General features: G+C 44.9%; 1 protein-coding gene across 3 annotated transcripts in view; it reads right to left on the reverse strand.

Moving 5' to 3' along the window:
- Nucleotides 1-19,545, reverse strand: part of LOC126293373 (transcriptional activator cubitus interruptus) — a 1,766,542-nt gene that overhangs the window by 456,723 nt on the left and 1,290,274 nt on the right. For 2 of the 3 annotated variants that reach the window (XM_049986574.1, XM_049986573.1), the window contains exon 1: nucleotides 13,303-19,124. In XM_049986574.1, the coding sequence (XP_049842531.1) occupies nucleotides 13,303-13,592 (290 nt within the window). In that variant the 5' untranslated portion in view covers nucleotides 13,593-19,124. Of the gene's footprint in view, nucleotides 1-13,302; nucleotides 19,125-19,545 lie in introns of those variants that run through there. The other variant, XM_049986575.1, reaches the window with a different exon arrangement.

The following is a 19,545-nucleotide window of genomic DNA, read 5'->3' on the forward strand; positions in this document are numbered from 1 at the left end:
CGTTGCCGAGCTGTTAATCAACGGAAGTATGTGTTACAGGGTGAGTCACGAAGGGCGTAACACCCCTTTTATTTCGCGAACAGTCCCACGCATCGAAACGAGGTTATCGTCAAACGATAGTACGCTCAGGGGCCTGTACTTTTTTGTGTGTGAAAGTATCTCGTCTTGTATGAGTCCAGATATTGAGACAAGAATGACTTTTTACATAAATCATATACTTTTTTAAGGGGGGTAGGACGTCAAACGGGCCGACTTGGAGTAGGAGAGGCACCACACGACATTTCAATTTTTACTGTCTATACTTTTACAAATAAATTCATAAAACTTTGTCAGCATGACCAGAAAGGATTGAGGAGTCTCACTCATCGCACTGGAAGTGCAAAAACGTGGTAAAATACCTTTTCTTTTTTACACGTGAAATTTCATCAATTTTTCACTTATTACTGGCTGCATTTGTCTCTCTAGGTACACTATTCTTCCTAAGTAAGAGATATTCTTCGATGAATTTTTCATAGCATACAAACAGTAGTTACAGGTGTATAAAACTCTAGAATTTTCCAAATCTATTAAAAAATTGCGGGAAAATTTGAGATAATTAACTATAAAACTTGAATTTTGTCTAAACATAAAGTTTAAAATGTAACAGTTCATTCATTATTTCATAAATTAAATAACTTCTAGAGTTTCATACACATGTAACTATGGTTTGTATGCTGTGCAAAAGTCATCGAAGAATCTCTTTTACTTAGGAAGAAAAGTGTACCTATAGCAACAAATGCAGCCAGTAGTAAGTGAGAAAATGATGAAATTTCACATGTAAAAAAAAAAAAAAAAAAAGTGTTTTGTTATGTGGGCTTCCACTGCTATGAATATGAATCCTGAATCCTTCCTGGTCATGCTGTTAAAGTTTTATGACTTTACTTGTAAAAGTATAGACAGTGGAAATTAAAATGTCCTGTGGTGCCTCTCTTGCTCCAAGTCGGCCCGTTTGACGTCCTACCCCCCTTAACGGCGTCCGAAAGCGCTTGAAAACAGGAGAACAATGATAGGCTACTTGCTAAGGTTGAAAATATTAGCACAAGAGTCCAAAGACATGACTTGGCTTTGCCCTGGAGTCTGTGACCAGACGGCATACTCTAGACATTTTAGTCAGAATGAATGACAAATTTTTACCCTCAAAATAAAAGCTTCCCTTAACGAAACGTAGTTTTACACTTAAGTACGTGCTCTAATTGTTTAGCATCGACTGTTAGGCAGAATTGCAATCGCAGTTCCAGAGAGAAAAGAACAGATGAAAGTACGCTGTTGCATGCTGTGGCGATTCGACGGCGCATACCGTCTGGCGAAGCTGAGGCTCCGTGGCAGACAGCACGGCATCTTCCAGTGCGACGCCGTAGAAAGAAATCGAGGGGAGTCAAATCGGGAGACACGCAAATCGTCGTAGTGTAGCAGTGCGTCCCGTCCAACTGCCATGAGACGTACCCGGCAGCGTTCGCGCTGGAACACGGGAATTGTGTGCTCGGCAGCCGTCGTGTTGAAAGAGAAGAGAAAGTTGGTGACGAAAAACGTCTTTGCCTTAATCGCTGGATAGCACGAAGCGCCGTCTGCGGATTTTCTCTCATCTCATCTATCGCTGCAAATCCTCGTCCTGTCAGCGGGGTTTTCGACTTTGGAAATACAAAAAAGTCCGCAGGTGTCAGGTCTGGAGAGTACGTAGTATGAGGCAACGGAGTGATTTCGTTCCTCGTGCAACAGTCACGCACCAACAGGGATGATCTTGCGGATGCGTTATCGTGACTCAATAGCCACGAATATTGTCTCACATTATCTCGCTGGCGCCGGAACACGTCCCAGTAATAGCATCGATTAACAGTTTGTCCGTGCCGCACAAATTCGGGACGAACTAATCCTCCGAGGTCAAAGAAAGCTATCAGCACGGCTTTGACATTCGACACGAGCTGAGCTTCTTTTGGTCTCGGAGAACCTTTCCGTATCCATTGTGGAGAACGAACCTTGGTTTCAACGTCACCGTAACCTTGCTGCATCAATTGGTGTGTGTCTGTGTTGTGTACATACTTTTACGTAGTCAGCGCGTACACAACTTTCCCACTAGAGCGCGCCCCGCTAAGCACAACAGCGTAGGCGCAGCACTCGTCCGTCTCCGCACTACGAGATGGCGCTGCCTTAGAGACGGACCAAATTCCCGTCCCGCCGATCCACGTATTAATATGTAATGCTGCCAATGAGACTGCTGCTAATGTAGAACCTTTTCTCCTCGCAGATCACAAATGCGCGAGGTATTATAAAGAGTGAACAGACCTCCGATTAGTCAGTCTGCATTTATCTACTCCTGTCTGTAGCAGTCTGCATTAGTCTATACCAGTCTATAGTCAGATTTCAGTCTGCATCTAAGAAGATTATCATATTCCTGTACATAGCCATGAAGATAAATGTATAGACACTTTGTCAAGTATCAGAGATATGTGAGAATAAGATTAACGTACCAACACCAAAGGAACTTCAGATTGACAATAGTAAATAGTATCCAGAATCGAGTTAAGTAATTTTATGCTTTTTATTATTTTAATAAATGCTTGTGAAACTTAATCAAGTTCTGTTTAAAGTTGGCCACCGTCAATCTGCTACTCTAAGCGTGCAAGCGGCATTTCTATCGTCTGACCTAACGGCAGAAGATAAACATGCCACGATAAGACCACGAGACATTTTGCTGACACTCGCCTACTTCGTTAGAGCGACGAGTCAAATAATCAGATGGTGTGTGTACCGAAGGTCTTACACTATGCACACCACAGTCTGTAAAAAGTTTTCTCGAGTTTCACATAAAACTTAATGCAGGCGCGTTGCTCACCTCGAAATTCGTGAACTGTGCGACACAATGTTCTACTCAACAGAGCACCGAATAATAGCTAGCAGACCTGCATCAGTGAAGCTTGCGGCAGTTACACATTAAACACAGGCGTGTGCGGGCAGGCCGACCACTTTTCGCTCCCGCACAATATTGGCGCGAAATCACGAACGTTTCGGAATTTTTTTGAACAGTCTTTGTAGACTAGCGCTTATCCAGTGGTACCTCGTCTAGAAGAACGCATGGAACTTTCGTAATAAAATGTGCACATGTATTTCTATTTAACCCGTAACTCATGAGGTGTGATCTCAGACCGCGCCAGAAATTTCCAAGTCGCTCTCGTAGGTCTGTTATGGCGGAATAGTTTTGTACACCACCTACTCTTCTTTAATCACCAACCGTACAATTTATTATTGCGGGTTGCCTTATCGCCTTTTTACGTTGTTACTGACATGTGTTGTTGACTTGTGACGGGGACTCCCAGACTGCGCCTCGTCAACTACGCACCTGTTTCTGTCAGTTTAGTAGAAAACGTGTTCGCAAGAACGTGACAATTTTAAGCAGGGACGTGAAAGGAAAGCGTTTTGCCACTGTGGAAGAGGTAAAACAAAAATAGCTGGAAAGCGTAAAGAACATCGCAATAACTGAATTTAATAACTGTTTTGAACAATAGAAGAATTGTTTGAAGAAGTGCGTTGTGGCCAATGGAGACTACCCTGAAGGTGATCGGAATTTGGTGTACATATAGACGAAGTTGGATGAAATTTTTAGTTAGTGGATGGAGAATGATGTCAATGACGTAATACAAGAAGTAGACAAAGAAGATAATGATGTGATCTGAAGTCTGCTGGAGAACAAGAGGATCATTCAGAGGAAGAACTTCAGGAAAATGGTTCTCCAACAAGAAAGTTAAAGTGTTAGTTAAAATTAAATGTGTTCGAGTGGTGCTTAAGAAAAATGTAGATCTCAGTGCTGAATGTTAATTTTGCAGCCTTTCTTTTTCTTACTATCGAGTTCAGTTTTTACATGCGAGTTTAAGCCCCTGAAACTAGTTTTATGTAAAAATTTGCTTTCTACAGAGATGATATAATTTTTCAGAACGTAAAACTCAGTTACCTAACAGTTTGTTTACGTGTGCTATTGAAAAAGCTTCACAAAAGTGTGTGATTTTTGCGTGACACAAAATCAAAATACTGCTGGGTTTATTTAGTGCAATAGAATCGGCAAGGAGTATTTAAACAACATATATTTACAACCATAAATGTTATATAACATAAATTAAATTTCCAAATGTTTACAGCTTAAGCCTTGGTTTAAAGATAGGGGTCCCAGAGGGCACGCCTCGTTGTATACGTTAGAGAGAAGTCACCTCGAGAGGTAAGGGTCAACACCACTGGGATGAAGTAACGTTGCGCGATTTTCGGCTTCCCAGTAGTGCATGCGTGTTTCGTAAACGTTGCTTCGGGTGTAAAGACGCGTTACAATAACGTTGTGCGTCTCCCGAACGATGCACAGCAAACATGACATTCGAAATCATGTTCTCCGACAGATGGTCTGCCGATGGACGTAGTTTCCTGCCACTTCTGCAGCGCAGACAAGTAAACAATCGAGACGCACGTCATAATGACGTAGCCTGGCCACAGCGTGTTTACCGCATAATAGATTCCGGCCGACTTGGCTTTCTATTTTCGAATTTTAATACATTCTTTTGAAGACTTTCAACCTCAATATAAGGAAGCAATTCATCACTGTACCTTTTCAAGCGGTTTTGGATAGGTTACAAAAAAGTATGTAATTTTACTTAAAAAGTCATACTTGGTTCAAAATCTCGATCGATACAACAGTTACTAGAGTACATCCCAAAGTATATGCCGAAAACCTCGATTCGATACCTGCAATGTTCACGAAATAAGAGGGGTGGGGGTGGATGGGTAAGTCTTACGTGACACCCTGTGTACCAAGGAGTTCGACAGATATGACGTCACATGTTTGGAGCTGCTACGCGGGCGGGAAAAAATACCCTACTGACACAAAAAAATGAAGAACAAATTTCTGACGTTCTTGACACTATACAGACGAATAGGCCACAATGCATGACTTTCAGGTACTTTGTTAAGTTTGCAGCGGATAAAGAATGTGAAGATATTTTCTTTTTTTGTACGTGAAAGATTAAGGTCTGTACACTGTTGATGTTGATTATTCGTACAAACTACACGATCGATTGTGGAAAGCACACTGCGACATAAGATGTATGCTGGGAGCTGTTGGACAGGTATTTGGAACCGGTGAGGTGCGCCCCTGCCGTGCCCTGCTGTGTCGCCATACTCCGCGGATAAAATCAGATTTAAGTTACACCAAACTTTTTTTTAATATTTACAACACAGTCGAACTTAGTAATTTAAAGCGATTTTATGTAAGTGGTAAAGTGATACGGCAATATACTGTATGGCCGTGATTCGTAGAAGCAACACAGAAATAATTGGTTTCCCAGTTGGGCCTGGCGAGGGAATGTGCGAAGGCCATGTTAAGGATCGAACCTGCCGAAATTTTGTGATACGCAGCCCGCAAAAATAGCAGTTGTCGAATTCAAGCTTTTACAGTTTATTATTTAATTGCTTAATGTGTTATAACACAATTCACGGCTTAATGAATTGATGGGATTATAAAATACAAACTAATTTTCATTTGCTACTGTCCGCAGCCCGTGGTCGTGCGGTAGCGTTCTCGCTTCCCGCGCCTCAGTTCCCAGGTTCGATTCCCGGCGGGGTCAGGGATCTTCTCTACCTCGTGACGACTGGGTGTTGTGTGATGTCCTTAGGTTAGTTAGGTTTAAGTAGTTCTAAGTTCTAGGGGACTGATGACCATAGATGTTAAGTCCCATAGTGCTCAGAGCCATTTTTTCATTTGGTATTTCCGCTTTTCAATTCTTATGTTTATCGTGATTAGTTGGTGTTTCATGGCAGCGGTCCATATTTATAAATTAGACAGAAAATTATTGAAAAAAAAGTCCTATTACGGCAGCAGCACACCGTCATTCGTCTGCAGTGAGAGCTAAGCGGTGCCCCTAGCAAGTGAACTTTGCCAAGTCACCTGCGGCAAGCTGCTTCCCTGACATCCAAAACTAGCTTCCTCAAGCTAGTGGACACAGTTTCTTCTTGCATCTTGCCGCAATTACGTTCCCAACTCGCCAGTTACTTTTTTTTTTGTCAAACTTGCAGACGTTTTGGGTATTCGACACCCGTACAAGAATGCGACCGTCGGAAAGTGAACTGCTTTCCCTTATTGTGAGACACGACACACGTGGCGGTTCAAAATACGGCTAAAATAAGCAGGGCGAACTACACAACACAGAAGCCGAGTCTGAAACAAGAGATGCCGGAATACGAAAAAATACCTCATTTTGCGGACACAGTATGGACAAGAACCCAATAAAGAGGTTTCTTGAAAACTACTCCTTTTCTTTCTTCCGTTTTTCATCCCGTTCTTCCTTCAGTAATAATAATAATAATAATAATAATGATAATAATGCAACAGTCGTGAGAGCTGCTCTTATTTTTAAGCACGTCATACAGAGTATTGAAAAAAGTTGGTATATGTGCTAAATTAATAAGACTAATCAGTCAAGCTGCGGGCCTTTGGGGTATCGTCTCAGTTGTGCGACTGGATTCGTGATTTCCTGTAAGGAAGGTCGCAGTTCGTAGTAATAGACGGCAAATCATCGAGTAAAATTGAAGTGATATCAGGTGTTCCCCAGGGAAGCGTCCTGGGACCTCTGCTGTTCCTGATCTATATAAATGACCTGGGTGACAATCTAAGCAGTTCTCTTAGGTTGTTCGCAGATGATGCTGTAATTTACCGTCTAGTAAGGTCATCCGGAGACCAGTATGGTGTGGCAGGTGGCAGTTAAAGCTAAATAACGAAAAGTGTGAGGTGATCCACACGAGTTCCAAAAGAAATCCGTTGGAATTCGATTACACGATAAATAGTACAATTCTCAAGGCTGTCAATTCGACTAAGTACCTGGGTGTTAAAATTATCAACAACTTTAGTTGGAAAGACCAAATAGATAATATTGTGGGGAAGGCGAGCCAAAGGTTGCGTTTCATTGGCAGGACACTTAGAAGATGCAACAAGTCCACTAAAGAAACTGCTTACACTACACTTGTTCGTCCTCTGTTAGAATATTGCTGCGCGATGTGGGATCCTTACCAGGTGGGATTGACGGAGGACATCGAAAGGGTGCAAAAAAGGGCAGCTCGTTTTGTATTATCACGTAATAGGGGAGAGAGTGTGGCACATATGATACGCGAGTTGGGATGGAAATCATTAAAGCAAAGACGTTTTTCGTCGCGGTGAGATCTATTTACGAAATTTCAACCAGTTTTCTCTTCCGAATACGAAAATATTTTGTGGAGCCCAACCTACATAGGTAGGAACGATCATCAAAATAAAATAAGAGAAATCAGAGCTCGAACAGAAAGGTTTAGGTGTTCGTTTTTCCCGCGCGCTGTTCGGGAGTGGAATGGTAGAGAGATAGTATGATTGTGGTTTGATGAACCCTCTGCCAAGCACTTAAATGTGAATTGCACAGTAATCATGTAGTTGTAGAATGACAATGACAGAGACAAGAGCAAAAGTAAAGGTCCTTAGCAGAACAAGTGAAAGCTTTGACTTTAATAAAGGTGTGAAGCAAGGGGATAGTCTCTCCACTGTCCTATTCAATATAGCCCTCCATAGTGTAGTAAATAAAATCAACACAAGAGGCACCATATTTATGAAAACTAGCCAGATATGTGCATACGCTGATGACATTGCTATAGTAGGCAGAAATACCAATACACTCGTAGAAACATACCGGGCAATGGAAACAGAAGCCTTAAAAATTGGCCTCATAGTAAATGAAAACAAAACAAAATATATGGTAATGTCACAATCTGAGGCCAGAAGAACCCGTTAAAAGCTGAACATCAATGGGAAATGATTCAGTGGAGTGCCCTCTTTTAACTATTTGGGAGCCCTAATAACAAATTATAACAGTATTGGAAAGGCTATAAGGGAAAGAATACAAGCAGGAAACAGAGCTTACTTTGCAAACATGCAGCTTTTCAAAAACAGCCTTGTTGCAAGAAAAACTAAACTGCTAACATATAATTCCGAAGTCCACCCAGTTATCACATACGTCTCAAAGGTATGGACGTTGACGGAAGATGATAAAAATGCACTAAGAAGCATTGAGCGGAAAATACTACGCAAACTCTATGGGCCAATAAGGGAGGAATAAGGTTGGAGAATAGAATACGCTACAGTGTCGAATTAGAAGAGTTAATACGAGGCAGGGACATTGTAAAATTTGTGAAATCACAGCGAATACGATGGCGAGGACACTTGGACAGAATGGCAGAGGATAGAATTCCAAAGAAAATGATGAAAGGTATGATCCATTCAGTTAGGCGAAAAGGGAGACCTAGAAGAAGATGGATCGATGAGGTAATAATGGATATCACCAATATGGGAGCCTGGGGGTGGAAAAGAGCAGCAAATAACCGAGAAGTGTGGAGGAAGATTGTTGAAGCCAAGGCTCACGAACGGCTGTAGCGCTACTGAAGAAGAAGAAGAAGAAGAAGAAGAAGACTGTTTTAACTTCTCACTTGCCTGCCTCACAACGCGACTCTACTGGAAACACTTTTTAATATTTTTGTGAAATCTAAAATTTAAAAACCTCTCTCACACCGGCCTGATTTAGCTTCACTGATCAGGATAGTAAAAAACATGCGTATATTAATGGAATTTTCATTCACAAAGAAGGCTTATCACATTCACACATTTCAATCCTGATTAAATTGAGCTTAACGTAAATTCTATGAGGCAGTGAAACAATTTCGAAGTCTCGGTGAGACGAAAATTGTCCGTCCATCTCCTGAAAACATTTGTAATAATTATTAACTTTCGGTGATCACATGGGGAAGACCGGAGATCTGCTGGTAAGACTGTGTTAGCCCATTTATTGAAAGTAATAAACTGGATATCTTGAGCGTACAAAACGGCAGGTTCGTCCAGTGCAAATCAGACGTTCCCCACTGATCCCTTGCAACAATGCGTAGTAAGCAGACACTGTCAATAATAATCAGTTAAATAATACGCGAATACACTTTAGTTTAGCTCATGTATTAAATTCCTTTTCATACAGAATCTCAAGATGGCGACTAGCTCAACAATACATACATATACATCTTCGTTCTTTCACGGCTAACCGGCAAGATCTGAATCATTCTTTTCATAAGAGAAAACATAGAAAGCAGAGAAGCTATTCCATGGAGTAAATACACGCTCCAAGGAATAATAGGGCTCGAAACTACTTTGCATGGATAATCATCGTATATTAAATTTTAGGAATTGGTAAGATAAGAATAGGTATTTCGAGAGATGTACTGAGTTATATAATTTATAAAAATTTCTGAAAATGTCGCGGAGAGACCGCTGCAAGAGACATTACAACTTGTGTAAGTGCTTGCAGCAAGGTTTGAACGTAACTTGCCCCAGGGACTTTCAGAATAAAACTTTTGGCAAGGTTTCATTCAGTGCAAACAAGTCAATAAGTACTTGCAGAATTTACTTATGGAAGTTGCTTGCTACTTGACTTAATGTTGTAAAAGAGATGCTGACAGATTGTCTATTTGAGTTTCGTGTATCCCGCCAAAAAGCTCGCACCCCGCTGCGGCTCACGGGACAGTCGGCGGGCTGCCTTGTCGTATCGTGTGGGTGTGGTGTGGGTGTGGGTGTGGTGTGGGTGTGGGTGTGGTGTGGGTGTGGGTGTGGGTGTCAGCACACGGTCCGTGTCTCCCGCAGTATCTCGTTGAGGAGTGCACTTGTCTGAAAAACGGACTTCCCGGCGACAGGAAGTAACAAATATTTACGAGTCTCGGTTTGACTGAAATGCGGATTTCTGGAAAACCTAACCCACTTCAAACGGCCAATCTGTGTTCCGTTTTTTTTTTTTTCCCTTCATTTGAAGTGCCAGGCCTATGACCGGGCTCTTTCGGTAACTTGAAACGGGGTGATAGAGGTCTATGCTGATTTAATACACATCAGCAGTACACTGAAACATCGAAAACATCTATACAAGAAATTACGTGCTCGCCTACTACGATTATAACACGGTACTCAGCTCAATCTTAAAACAAAGACATTTTCTTCTGTTTTAAATGTTGTAAATGACATCATGGTCGCTTATCACTCAAAAAATTATTTCTTCGTACAATGCACTACTGCAAATCCGGCCGTATGCCCATTATGAAGACGTGTAACTGTGCTTCAACAGCCAACTGAGCATCTCACATGTATACGTGCCGTCGACTTGCCACTGTCTTGGGTCTTTAATATTGCCGTTATTAACATCTACAAAAATTCACATCGCTGTGAACCCCAGCTGTAAGAAACTAACCTAGCCTGCAGAGTAAATGCGATAATGGAATATGTATTCCTAAGTCGACGGTGTGTGCTGTGTGCTCTATGGATTATGGAAATCTGTGAAGTGGAGCCTGAGGAAATCTTTAATCTGCCGCAAAATAAAATAAATTGCGATTGTGTGGCTTTGTCATCGTCAACAACGATGATTTCAATTAGAACATTTAAAAGAAGGCGTAACAGCAACTTGAGTGGCTGATTTATGGCATGTCATGCACAACAAAGTTTGAAGTAAGTCAAAACGTTATAAACAGTCGCAACCTAGCTGCAGTAACGGATTATGGACAGTACTGTGACGTATTTAAAAATGTTTTTAGAACCACAAAAAGCGCTTGGTAAGTCAACAGAACAGCTAATTTTCCTGATAAAATCAAAAAAACCATAGGGTAAATCATCTGTCAGCGCCTGATATCTTTGGGAAGAAAGCAGGCGTTGACAGATGTGAAAATTACCGAACAATCAGTTTAATAAGTCGCAGCTGCAAAATGCTAATGGGAATTCTTTACAGACGAATGGAAAAACTGGTAGAAGGCGACCTCGGGGAAGATCAATTTGGATTCCGCAGAAATTTGGGAACACGTGAGGCAATACTGACCCTACGACTTATTTTAGAAGCTAGATTAAGAAAAGGCAAACGTTTCTAGCATTTGTAGACTTAGAGAAAGCTTTTGACAATGTTGTCTGGAATACTCTCTTTCACATTCTGAAGGCGGTAGGGGGTAAGATACAGGGAGCGAAAGGCTATTTACAATTTGTCAGAAACCAGATGGCAGTCATAAGAGTCGAGGAGCATGATAGGGAAGCAGTGGTTTGTGAAGGGAGTGAGACAGGGTTGTAGCCTCTCCCCGATGCTATTCAATCTGTATATTGGGCAAGCAGTAAAGGAAACAAAAGAAAAATTCGGAGTAGGTATTAAAATACATGGAGAAGAAATAAAAACGTTGAGGTTCGCCGATAACAGCAAAGGACTTCGAAGAGCAGTTGAACAGAAAGGACAGTGTATTGAAAGGAGGATATAAGATGAACATCAACAAAAGCAAAATGAGGATAATGAAATGTAGTCGAATTAAGTCGGGCATGTTGAGGGAATTAGATTAGGAAATGAGACACTTAAAGTAGTAAAGGAGTTTTGCTATTTGGGGAGGAAAATAACTGATGATGGTCGAAGTGGAGAGGATATAAAATGTAGACTGTCAATGGCAAGGAAAGTTTCTGAACAAGAGAAATTTGTTAATATCGATTACAGATTTAAGTGTCAGGAAGTGAACGATAAACAGTTTCGAGAAGAATAGAATAGAAGCTTTCGAAATGTGGTGCTACAGAAGAATGCTGAAGATTAGATGGCTAGACCACGTAACTAATGAGGAGGTATTGAACAGAATTGGGGAGAAGAGGAGTTTGTGGCACAACTTGACAAGAAGAAGGGACCGGTTGGTAGGACATGTTCTGAGGCATTAAGGGATCAGCAATTTAGTACTGGAGGGCAGCGTGGAGGGTAAAAATCGTAGAGGGAGACCAAGAGATGAATACACTAAGCAGATTCAGAAGGATGTAGGTTGCAGTAGGTACTGGGAGATGAAGAAGCTTGCACAGGATAGAGTAGCATGGAGAGCTGCATCAAACGAGTCTCAGGACTGAAGACCACAACAACAACAACAACAAACAACCGATTGTCATCTTTTAACAACCCAACCTAGGCGCTATGCTAAAGATACGTCTAATGTGACAGCCAGTGTTTCAGATGAATGGCTTTCCCAACTCACAATCAACTTGTCAATCAAACCAAGCAAGACCTGGGGCTACGCTACAGATCAGACTGTCACCACAAACAATATTTTCGAGAGTTTGGAACCTAACCTAGGCCTCGAGCTACGCTACAGGTCAGTATCTCACCCGAACCAAAATTTTTATGGGGTCCAATATCTCGCTCTGGCCAAGGAAATTAATGTAATATTCAAAATATCTACGGGTGTACTGCCGATCTACAGAGCCCGTTGGACACTGCAGACCGGCAGTACACCCGTGGATATTTTGATTATCAAATACGAAAATACGGAAGCGTCCGATCCTGCCAGTCTTGCTATGACCCATGACGTCACAAATATGGCGCAAACGACCACAAACCACGGTTCCAATATGACGCATATAAAGTCGTTACGTACACATTATGAGGACGAAAATACATCGAAAAACAAACACACACACGTTCCACAAAAAGCCTAATGACACTAACGGGACAAGCGCGGTAAATAGGGGGTTTTTGGGTGAGAACAAATTAAATATAAACAAATTTCGACACCCACGTCCATACAAAGCCACGCAAAACGACGAAAAAAACCGACATCACAAAACTCACCAAATACCACTAAACACAATTTCATCTGGAATCGGACACTTCACTTGACCTATTTAGCGCAACAGCAGCTCCCGATCCCATAAATTGGGATCGAACACTTCCCTTGACCTGTTATCCTTACAACATCCCCACATACAGCCGTCCCTGGTCGGAGACGCCGGAACTTTACGTAAGCTTCATTTCTTCACGACACACTGAACACTTCACGACTTCATCCAAAAATCCGAACAGTTGAAGAAATTTTATTAGAGACAACGCACTGTCCCCCATCATAGCCGACAACCGAAAACTGTTGACCCTGATAGTCATAGCCATACCTACCAAAGACATAAAAAAAAGCAATTTACCAAAATTCACACGACGCCACACTCGCAAACTAAAGCAAAAACATCGCCCAACACACCACCAGAGGGCACCAACGATCGCATCAAAACGACACCTACAAACACGCCACTCTCATTAACTAAATTCCGCGTGGTCGTGACGTCACACACCACAAGAGCCTTATGTCACGGGTCAAAGCCGACGGGTGGATCGGACGCTTCGGTCGACCCTCAAATACGCCGGGAGAAACTCAAGAATCAAATAATGTAATATATTTTATTTTGTTGCTTACCCGTGGGGGTGGTGGAAGGCGACGGCGGCGGCGGCGGCGGCAGCGGCGGCGGCGCGGGCGGCGGCCACGCTCTCCCACACGTAGCGGCCCTCGTGCGTGCGCTGGTCCACCGGCAGCGGGGGCGGCGGCGGGGGCGGCGGCAGCGCGTGCCCCGACGCCGAGGAGGCGGAGGCGGCGAGGTGCGCGTGGTGGAAGGCGGCGAACGCCGACGCCGACGGCGACGCCACCCCCACCGGGAAGGGGTGGTGCAGCGCGCCCAGACCTGCGGCAACAGACAGCTGCTCCGGCATCCTGGCACGGTCACCACTCACTGTGCGTCGCCATGGCGACCGCCGCTGCGCGACCGCGCTGACGTCCGTCCCGCACCCCTAGCGTCCATCACAGTCTCCACAACTGGCACTCCTAAGAAACGCTGGGGGGCTGTCTCAGTCTCAAATTCCAACTCGTCGTTTACTTCTTGTCGATGGTAATAATCGCCAAAATGTGAAGTCCTCAATCGACACTCTGTGCAAACACGGAGGGCGGAATTGCAATAGTACTTCTTGCTAAATCTTTTTGCTGATCACCTGCAGAGCATGTTGGCCTACGAAGGTCAGCTAGCGCGGCAACCAGTCAGAAATCGTCACACACACCCCACACTATCTAGTATTAATAAACAAACAGCGTCCGGGTCACAATTAATATCTGGTATTGCCAGAACGTGACGGGGCAGTCTCAGTCTAAAGCTACAATGGGATTTGATTTAATTTATTCCGATAGTAGAAATACAAAAAAATTTAAAATTATCAGTGGGCGCACCGTGGAATGGGCAACTTGGACGAAATTTACAAGTCTTTTTTCAGTGCGTGCGAGTCTAAAATGACGGGCCGTGGTTAACTACAGTCACAGGCAAAAACGTCGAAAGTCAGCAAGTTAAAACACAATGGTCATCTGGCAAGCAACAAACATCCCGCACAGCGCGTAAAAGAACAATAAGAGAAAATTCCGTCTACAGTAAAAAAATGGTAAAACAATAGCTGTCTTAGTCTCAACTTCCAACTCCCGACGAGATGTGGTTTACTTCTTGTCGATGGTAAAAATCGCCAAAATGGTCACTAACATTCCAGGCAACTAATAACTCGGCCGCAACCACAGACTTGCTACTTCTCGGGCAGACTCGCGTTCTTCAAGAACGAGCATAACTCGGAGGATTGCGTCGCAGTTTTGAAGCGACTGGTTCACTGTGGCTGAGGCGAGCACGTTAGAAGCGAGTCTCGTCGGGCAAGGAAACTACTGATAATAGCGGTGGAAATCGGGATATAAAAATGGTAACAGAGTGCTGGTACATAAACAATATCGGAAGCTGCTGAATATATCTGCTGCACTGAAGATACTGTCGCACAATAAATTTTTAAGTAAGCCGTAGCTGTTTTTAATATAATAAACAGCTAAAATTTCCGGTGTCTGAGCGAGAGTTGTGGACAGTGAACAGGTGGTGTCGATGCACTGGTTTTCTCACACGCGTCAGCTACACTGGTGTTTGACTCCTTCACACGCAAACGAGGCGCGCAGCTGTGCGTCGACAGCGAATGAGCCGGAGCCACTTGGGCACGAGCTGTGCGCGCTGCTCCTGCCTGCTCGGTGCGCGGCCCACCGGACACTGGAGTCTGCCCCCGGCCTGGACAATGCGCACGCCAGCCCCCCTCTCTACCCCCCGATACCCGCAGGGGGCAGTTCACTTCGATTCACACGCCGCTCCGCCACGCTCCGCTCCCCCGGCGGATTTTCGCCGTAGCGCCTAATAGCCGCTGTCAACAGCTCCTCGCGACCGCAGCTGGGTCGGTCTCTATCCAATCAGAGGGGCCGACAGCCAACCCCACCACCTCTGGGATTACGTGTCTGCTCCAACCCTGAGGTCGCGCCTATTTTCCGCGCTAAGCTGCTTTGGGCAGGTAAGGCTTTCAGCTCGCCTGACACTCTTCTACGAGTTCATCTGCCGAAAATGATGCGATAGCTACCTAAATGTCCGTCCGGACGGCCCGCGAAGGGACTTTAAACTTTTCGTAGCCGACGCAAAACTCACTGCCAGCACCTACACAATCTTTCCACTTCTCAACTGTGAACAATTTTGCTCCACCATCGCTGCAACATCTGAACATCAGCAAATCATCAGTTAAATTAGCGAAACGGGACTCGTATTCAGTTACAACAAAACTGTTGTCAAGTACCGGACACTTCCCTCACACTTCCTTTACCTCCAGATATCAAACTTTATTTGCCCTAAACTTTACGATACGTCCGACACCATTTCAGTTTTCATGCGCTTGAGCAACTCTCAATTCCGAATGCATTCAGCTTCCTCAACAACCTCACAAGTTATTTTTTTTGTCAAAACCGCAGCGGCAGTTGCCAAAAAAGTTGAACTGTACGCTTTTTTTTTTTTTTTTTTTTTTTGTAGATTCCCCTCCACACGCCACATTTAAAACTCTACACAGGATTTCGACCTACTATATTTGCCTAAATATCGTCACTGACAATTTTTACGAGCGTATTTTGCACCAGTAAAGACAAACTCATTAGCATCGTCCCGTGTGCACTGCTGGAAACATCGTTTCACATATCGTTATAACCTTTTTCCTCTATCGTATTTGCCGAAAATGGAGACTTTTCTTCGCATCGTGCTAATATCGTCTATATAAAAGACTCAGTTATTGTGTAACGTTCTTAACTGGGGCCACCGAGATATTGCGTCTGAACGTCACCACCACTTTTCCCTTACTGAACGCGCATGTAGCAGTAATTTCTTTCTTCAGTGGTCTAACTAAACTGGCATCGTCCTCTTCTTAACGGAAGTGTTGTCTGCCGAACCAACTCCGCCTCTTGAGCAAAATATTCCTGCGCGTCCAATTTCTTTAAATTGTCCACTACTTTCTGCAGCCTGCAAAAGTAGGGTTGTGCGTGCTTTGGTAACGTTGGCCTCAAAAACGCAGTTTCATAAAAAATCTTACTTCATGAATCTCTCAGTGGTGTTTTGGAGCGGAAATTAGAGGTAATCTCACATATACCGCCACATTAAGCTCCAGGACTTTGCGCGTCTTTTCTTAAAAAATCGTGCAGCAAATATTTCTCGCAACTCTAAAATGTGCTACCGAAGACGACGTGTGTTGTCATATTTCATTCAGACGAAACGACACCGTCCCTTGATCGCTATCTCCTTCCTCGTGTATTATTTCTCAGAAACTTACAGCAAGAAAGACTCCTTATTAGTCACACCAAGCAGTAACATTCTTCATTCCCATAGTAGTTTTTCCTCTCGACATTTAGCTAGCAGTTAGATACTGTTACATAGGTATGATCGTAGAAGTTGATCAGAGAATTCAAAGCAAAAAGGGCGAAAAGCCATAGGTTACCAAAGTTTGTGTGATTTGAACACACTGCACTGTCATTTAAACACTTTCCCTTTGAACTTTCAGACTAGCAAGAAGCACGTTTCCAACCCGAAAATGTTAATGTTTCAGTCTCTCACTGAACTTTTGCGTTTGCACTACAGCGCAGCAGCTGTTGAATTTGAATATTATCATCACCTCACTCGCTGTTCAGACATGCTCGCATGTATTTAAAAATGTCTTCTAGGCGTCCCTTATTATTTGTACTGAAATAATGCGAGAATTGTGGACCAGAAGAAAATCTTCCTCTTCGGAAATTAGTTCGTTCTTGTTATTCACTGTGTGAGGCAGGGCATTAAATTAAAGTGATGCCACTTACGTTCTTCACATAATCGTCCAGTTTAGCCAGAGACGGCGTTTATCTTCGCTCCGAAAACGTCCGTGCTTTTTCTTCCAGTCCGCTACAGTAATAGACGCAAGAGACAAGAAATGCGTAGTCGTGGTGGTATAAGCACGAATAATGGCGCTAAATATTTACGCGCGACAAACACACATCTCAACTGCAAAAACGGAGTCCGTGATATTTTTGGTAGCGTGTCAGAAATGCAGGCCCATGAAATGCCAACTGGAGCGAGGGGTGGGGTGGGGTGGGGGGTGGGGGGTAAAGGGATAAAGAGTGTCAGAGGTCCGAGCCGGAATTCCAACAAGTGTTTGGAAAACGGCGTGACAAAGCAAAAAGGCGCTCCAGCAGCCTGGAGGATGCGGCCTGGAACGAAGACTCCTCTGTCCAGAGAACGCCTGTGAAGTGTCAGCCGCTAATGAAGCGGGTAATTACGATAGATCACCCCGACTGAGTAGGGAGCCGCCCGGTGTACAAAGAGACACAGCGTCCGGAGGAATTGGCTACCGCCGTCCTGTTACTGAGCAAGAAAGACGAAACTGGGGGGCAGTGAAGGGGAAGACCTAATCCTATACCCTACGTCTGCACGTTCGTTACATTCGGTAATATGGAGGGTAGTATTTAATCTGGTTTCTGGAAAAAAGTGTGGCGATGTGGGTCAGCTAGAGAGGATCGGGTACGAAGAAAACGGAGAGAGAATAGTGTGTACGTGAAAATAACTGGTGAATTTTTACCACTCTCCGGCACGGATCGGAAATAAATCTGCGAAAAAGAGAGACGTCCCTAAAATATGATGCAATATCACAGCGGAAAATTTTTGTAATAGGTGATACTGATAATCACAACCGCGGCAAGGTTTTTGTGATGCACATGTGGGACGTATTTATTTCCAAATGCCGCGTCTAATACAGATCCGGAACACGACACACGATAAGAAGGGCGCCAAACACACAAACACACTTTTCTCCTGCAAGTGTCTAGCACCTCCACGGCATTGCGTTGCAGCAGCAGCGAAGTCGATTCCGGTCGTCATATGTCGATTTGACAGCCACGCTGATTCGATGTCGCTGGCCCAGCACAGTTACACACGCTGCACTTTCTGCTCGAAGGTCGCGATATCCTCTTCTTCTGTCCGTCGCTCCTGCGTATTTCGCGCGCAGAGGGCGGATGCAAACACGGTGGGAAAGACGTAAAAAGAGGGAGAGCAGAAGGAGAAAAAAAAAAGACCAGAAGACCAAAACTGGACACTCACACTCTGAAACAAATGCCGCACGTACGGACAAAAGCGGGTAGGTATAAAAAAAAAGAAAAAAGTTTCTAGGCGGCAGTGAGCGCGCGCGCGGCCTTTTCTGAAAGTCTAATTCGACAGCGGCGGCCGGGGCGATAAAATAAAGCGTCTCGCTCGCTGCGAGCGCCAGTCGGAGAGCAGGACAGTTCTATTTCGTCCGCGCGCGGCTTTTTGTTGTCGTTACGCGGCATCACCTTGGCGAGCTGTTTCCGCGACGCACGCACGCACCGGCAGAAGTCGCCCCGTGTTCGCGCCGGCACAATCCGCGGCCAGCGAGCGAGATATAATTTTTCGGTTCCCCGAGTCACGTCGCGATATCTTGTTGGAATCGGCTGTCCGGGCACAATGAAGCCATTACTCAAGCCAAACACGTGTTTCCCCCTCCCGCGCCGCGCGGCCGGGCCGGCTTCCCCCACCACCGCCGCCGCCGCAGCAGCTTCCCCCACCACAAGGGCAGCCCCCCTCTTCAGCGACCGGTTCCCCCACCACCTCTCCCGCGGCCGCTAGCTAGCACTTCATCTGTCGGCCGGGCCGTGTTCTCGCGGCGCCTCAACCACCACAGACTGCGACGCCGCGGCTTCGCGCCGATCACAGCGGCGCTTCGCGTATCACGCACCACTGCCACGCACACACGCACGCACGCACTTTTCACTCAGTCGCAACCGACGCGGCGCGTACGTAATTCCGCGGCGCGCCACTGCTCCGTCTGCGTGCGCGCTTCGGCAGCGTTCGCGACTTTCCGGCGGCGCTCGGGCGGAGTGAGCTGTCAAACTGCCGCCCGCTTACGGCTCAACTAAGCAGTCGGGCGGGCGGCCAGTGGGGCTTTGGAGGGGCCAGGGGCAGTCACCCCCTCCTACCTCCCCCCCCCCACCACCCCACTGCTACTTCCAGTACCTGCTCTGCCCGGCTCGCCGGAGCCCGCATCCCGCCGGGTGTTTTTCAAAGAAGGCTCGGCTTGCACACCGGGTTTCGCGTTGCCGCCGCCCGCCCGCCGTGATAAAGCCACTCGCCCAGAAGTGACGTCCGGGCCGGACAATGGGCAATAGCCGGCGCTGCAGACGTGCAAACATCCTGTCTGCCTGGTCCGCTCATTACTGTCCAATTAAGCGACGCACTATACATACCGATACTACGTCAGTCAGGATCAGATGCGCTGACGTTATATTCCCTTCTGGTTACGTAATTCCATT

Source organism: Schistocerca gregaria, chromosome 10, assembly GCF_023897955.1.
Source record: "Schistocerca gregaria isolate iqSchGreg1 chromosome 10, iqSchGreg1.2, whole genome shotgun sequence".
NCBI lineage: Eukaryota > Metazoa > Arthropoda > Insecta > Orthoptera > Acrididae > Schistocerca > Schistocerca gregaria.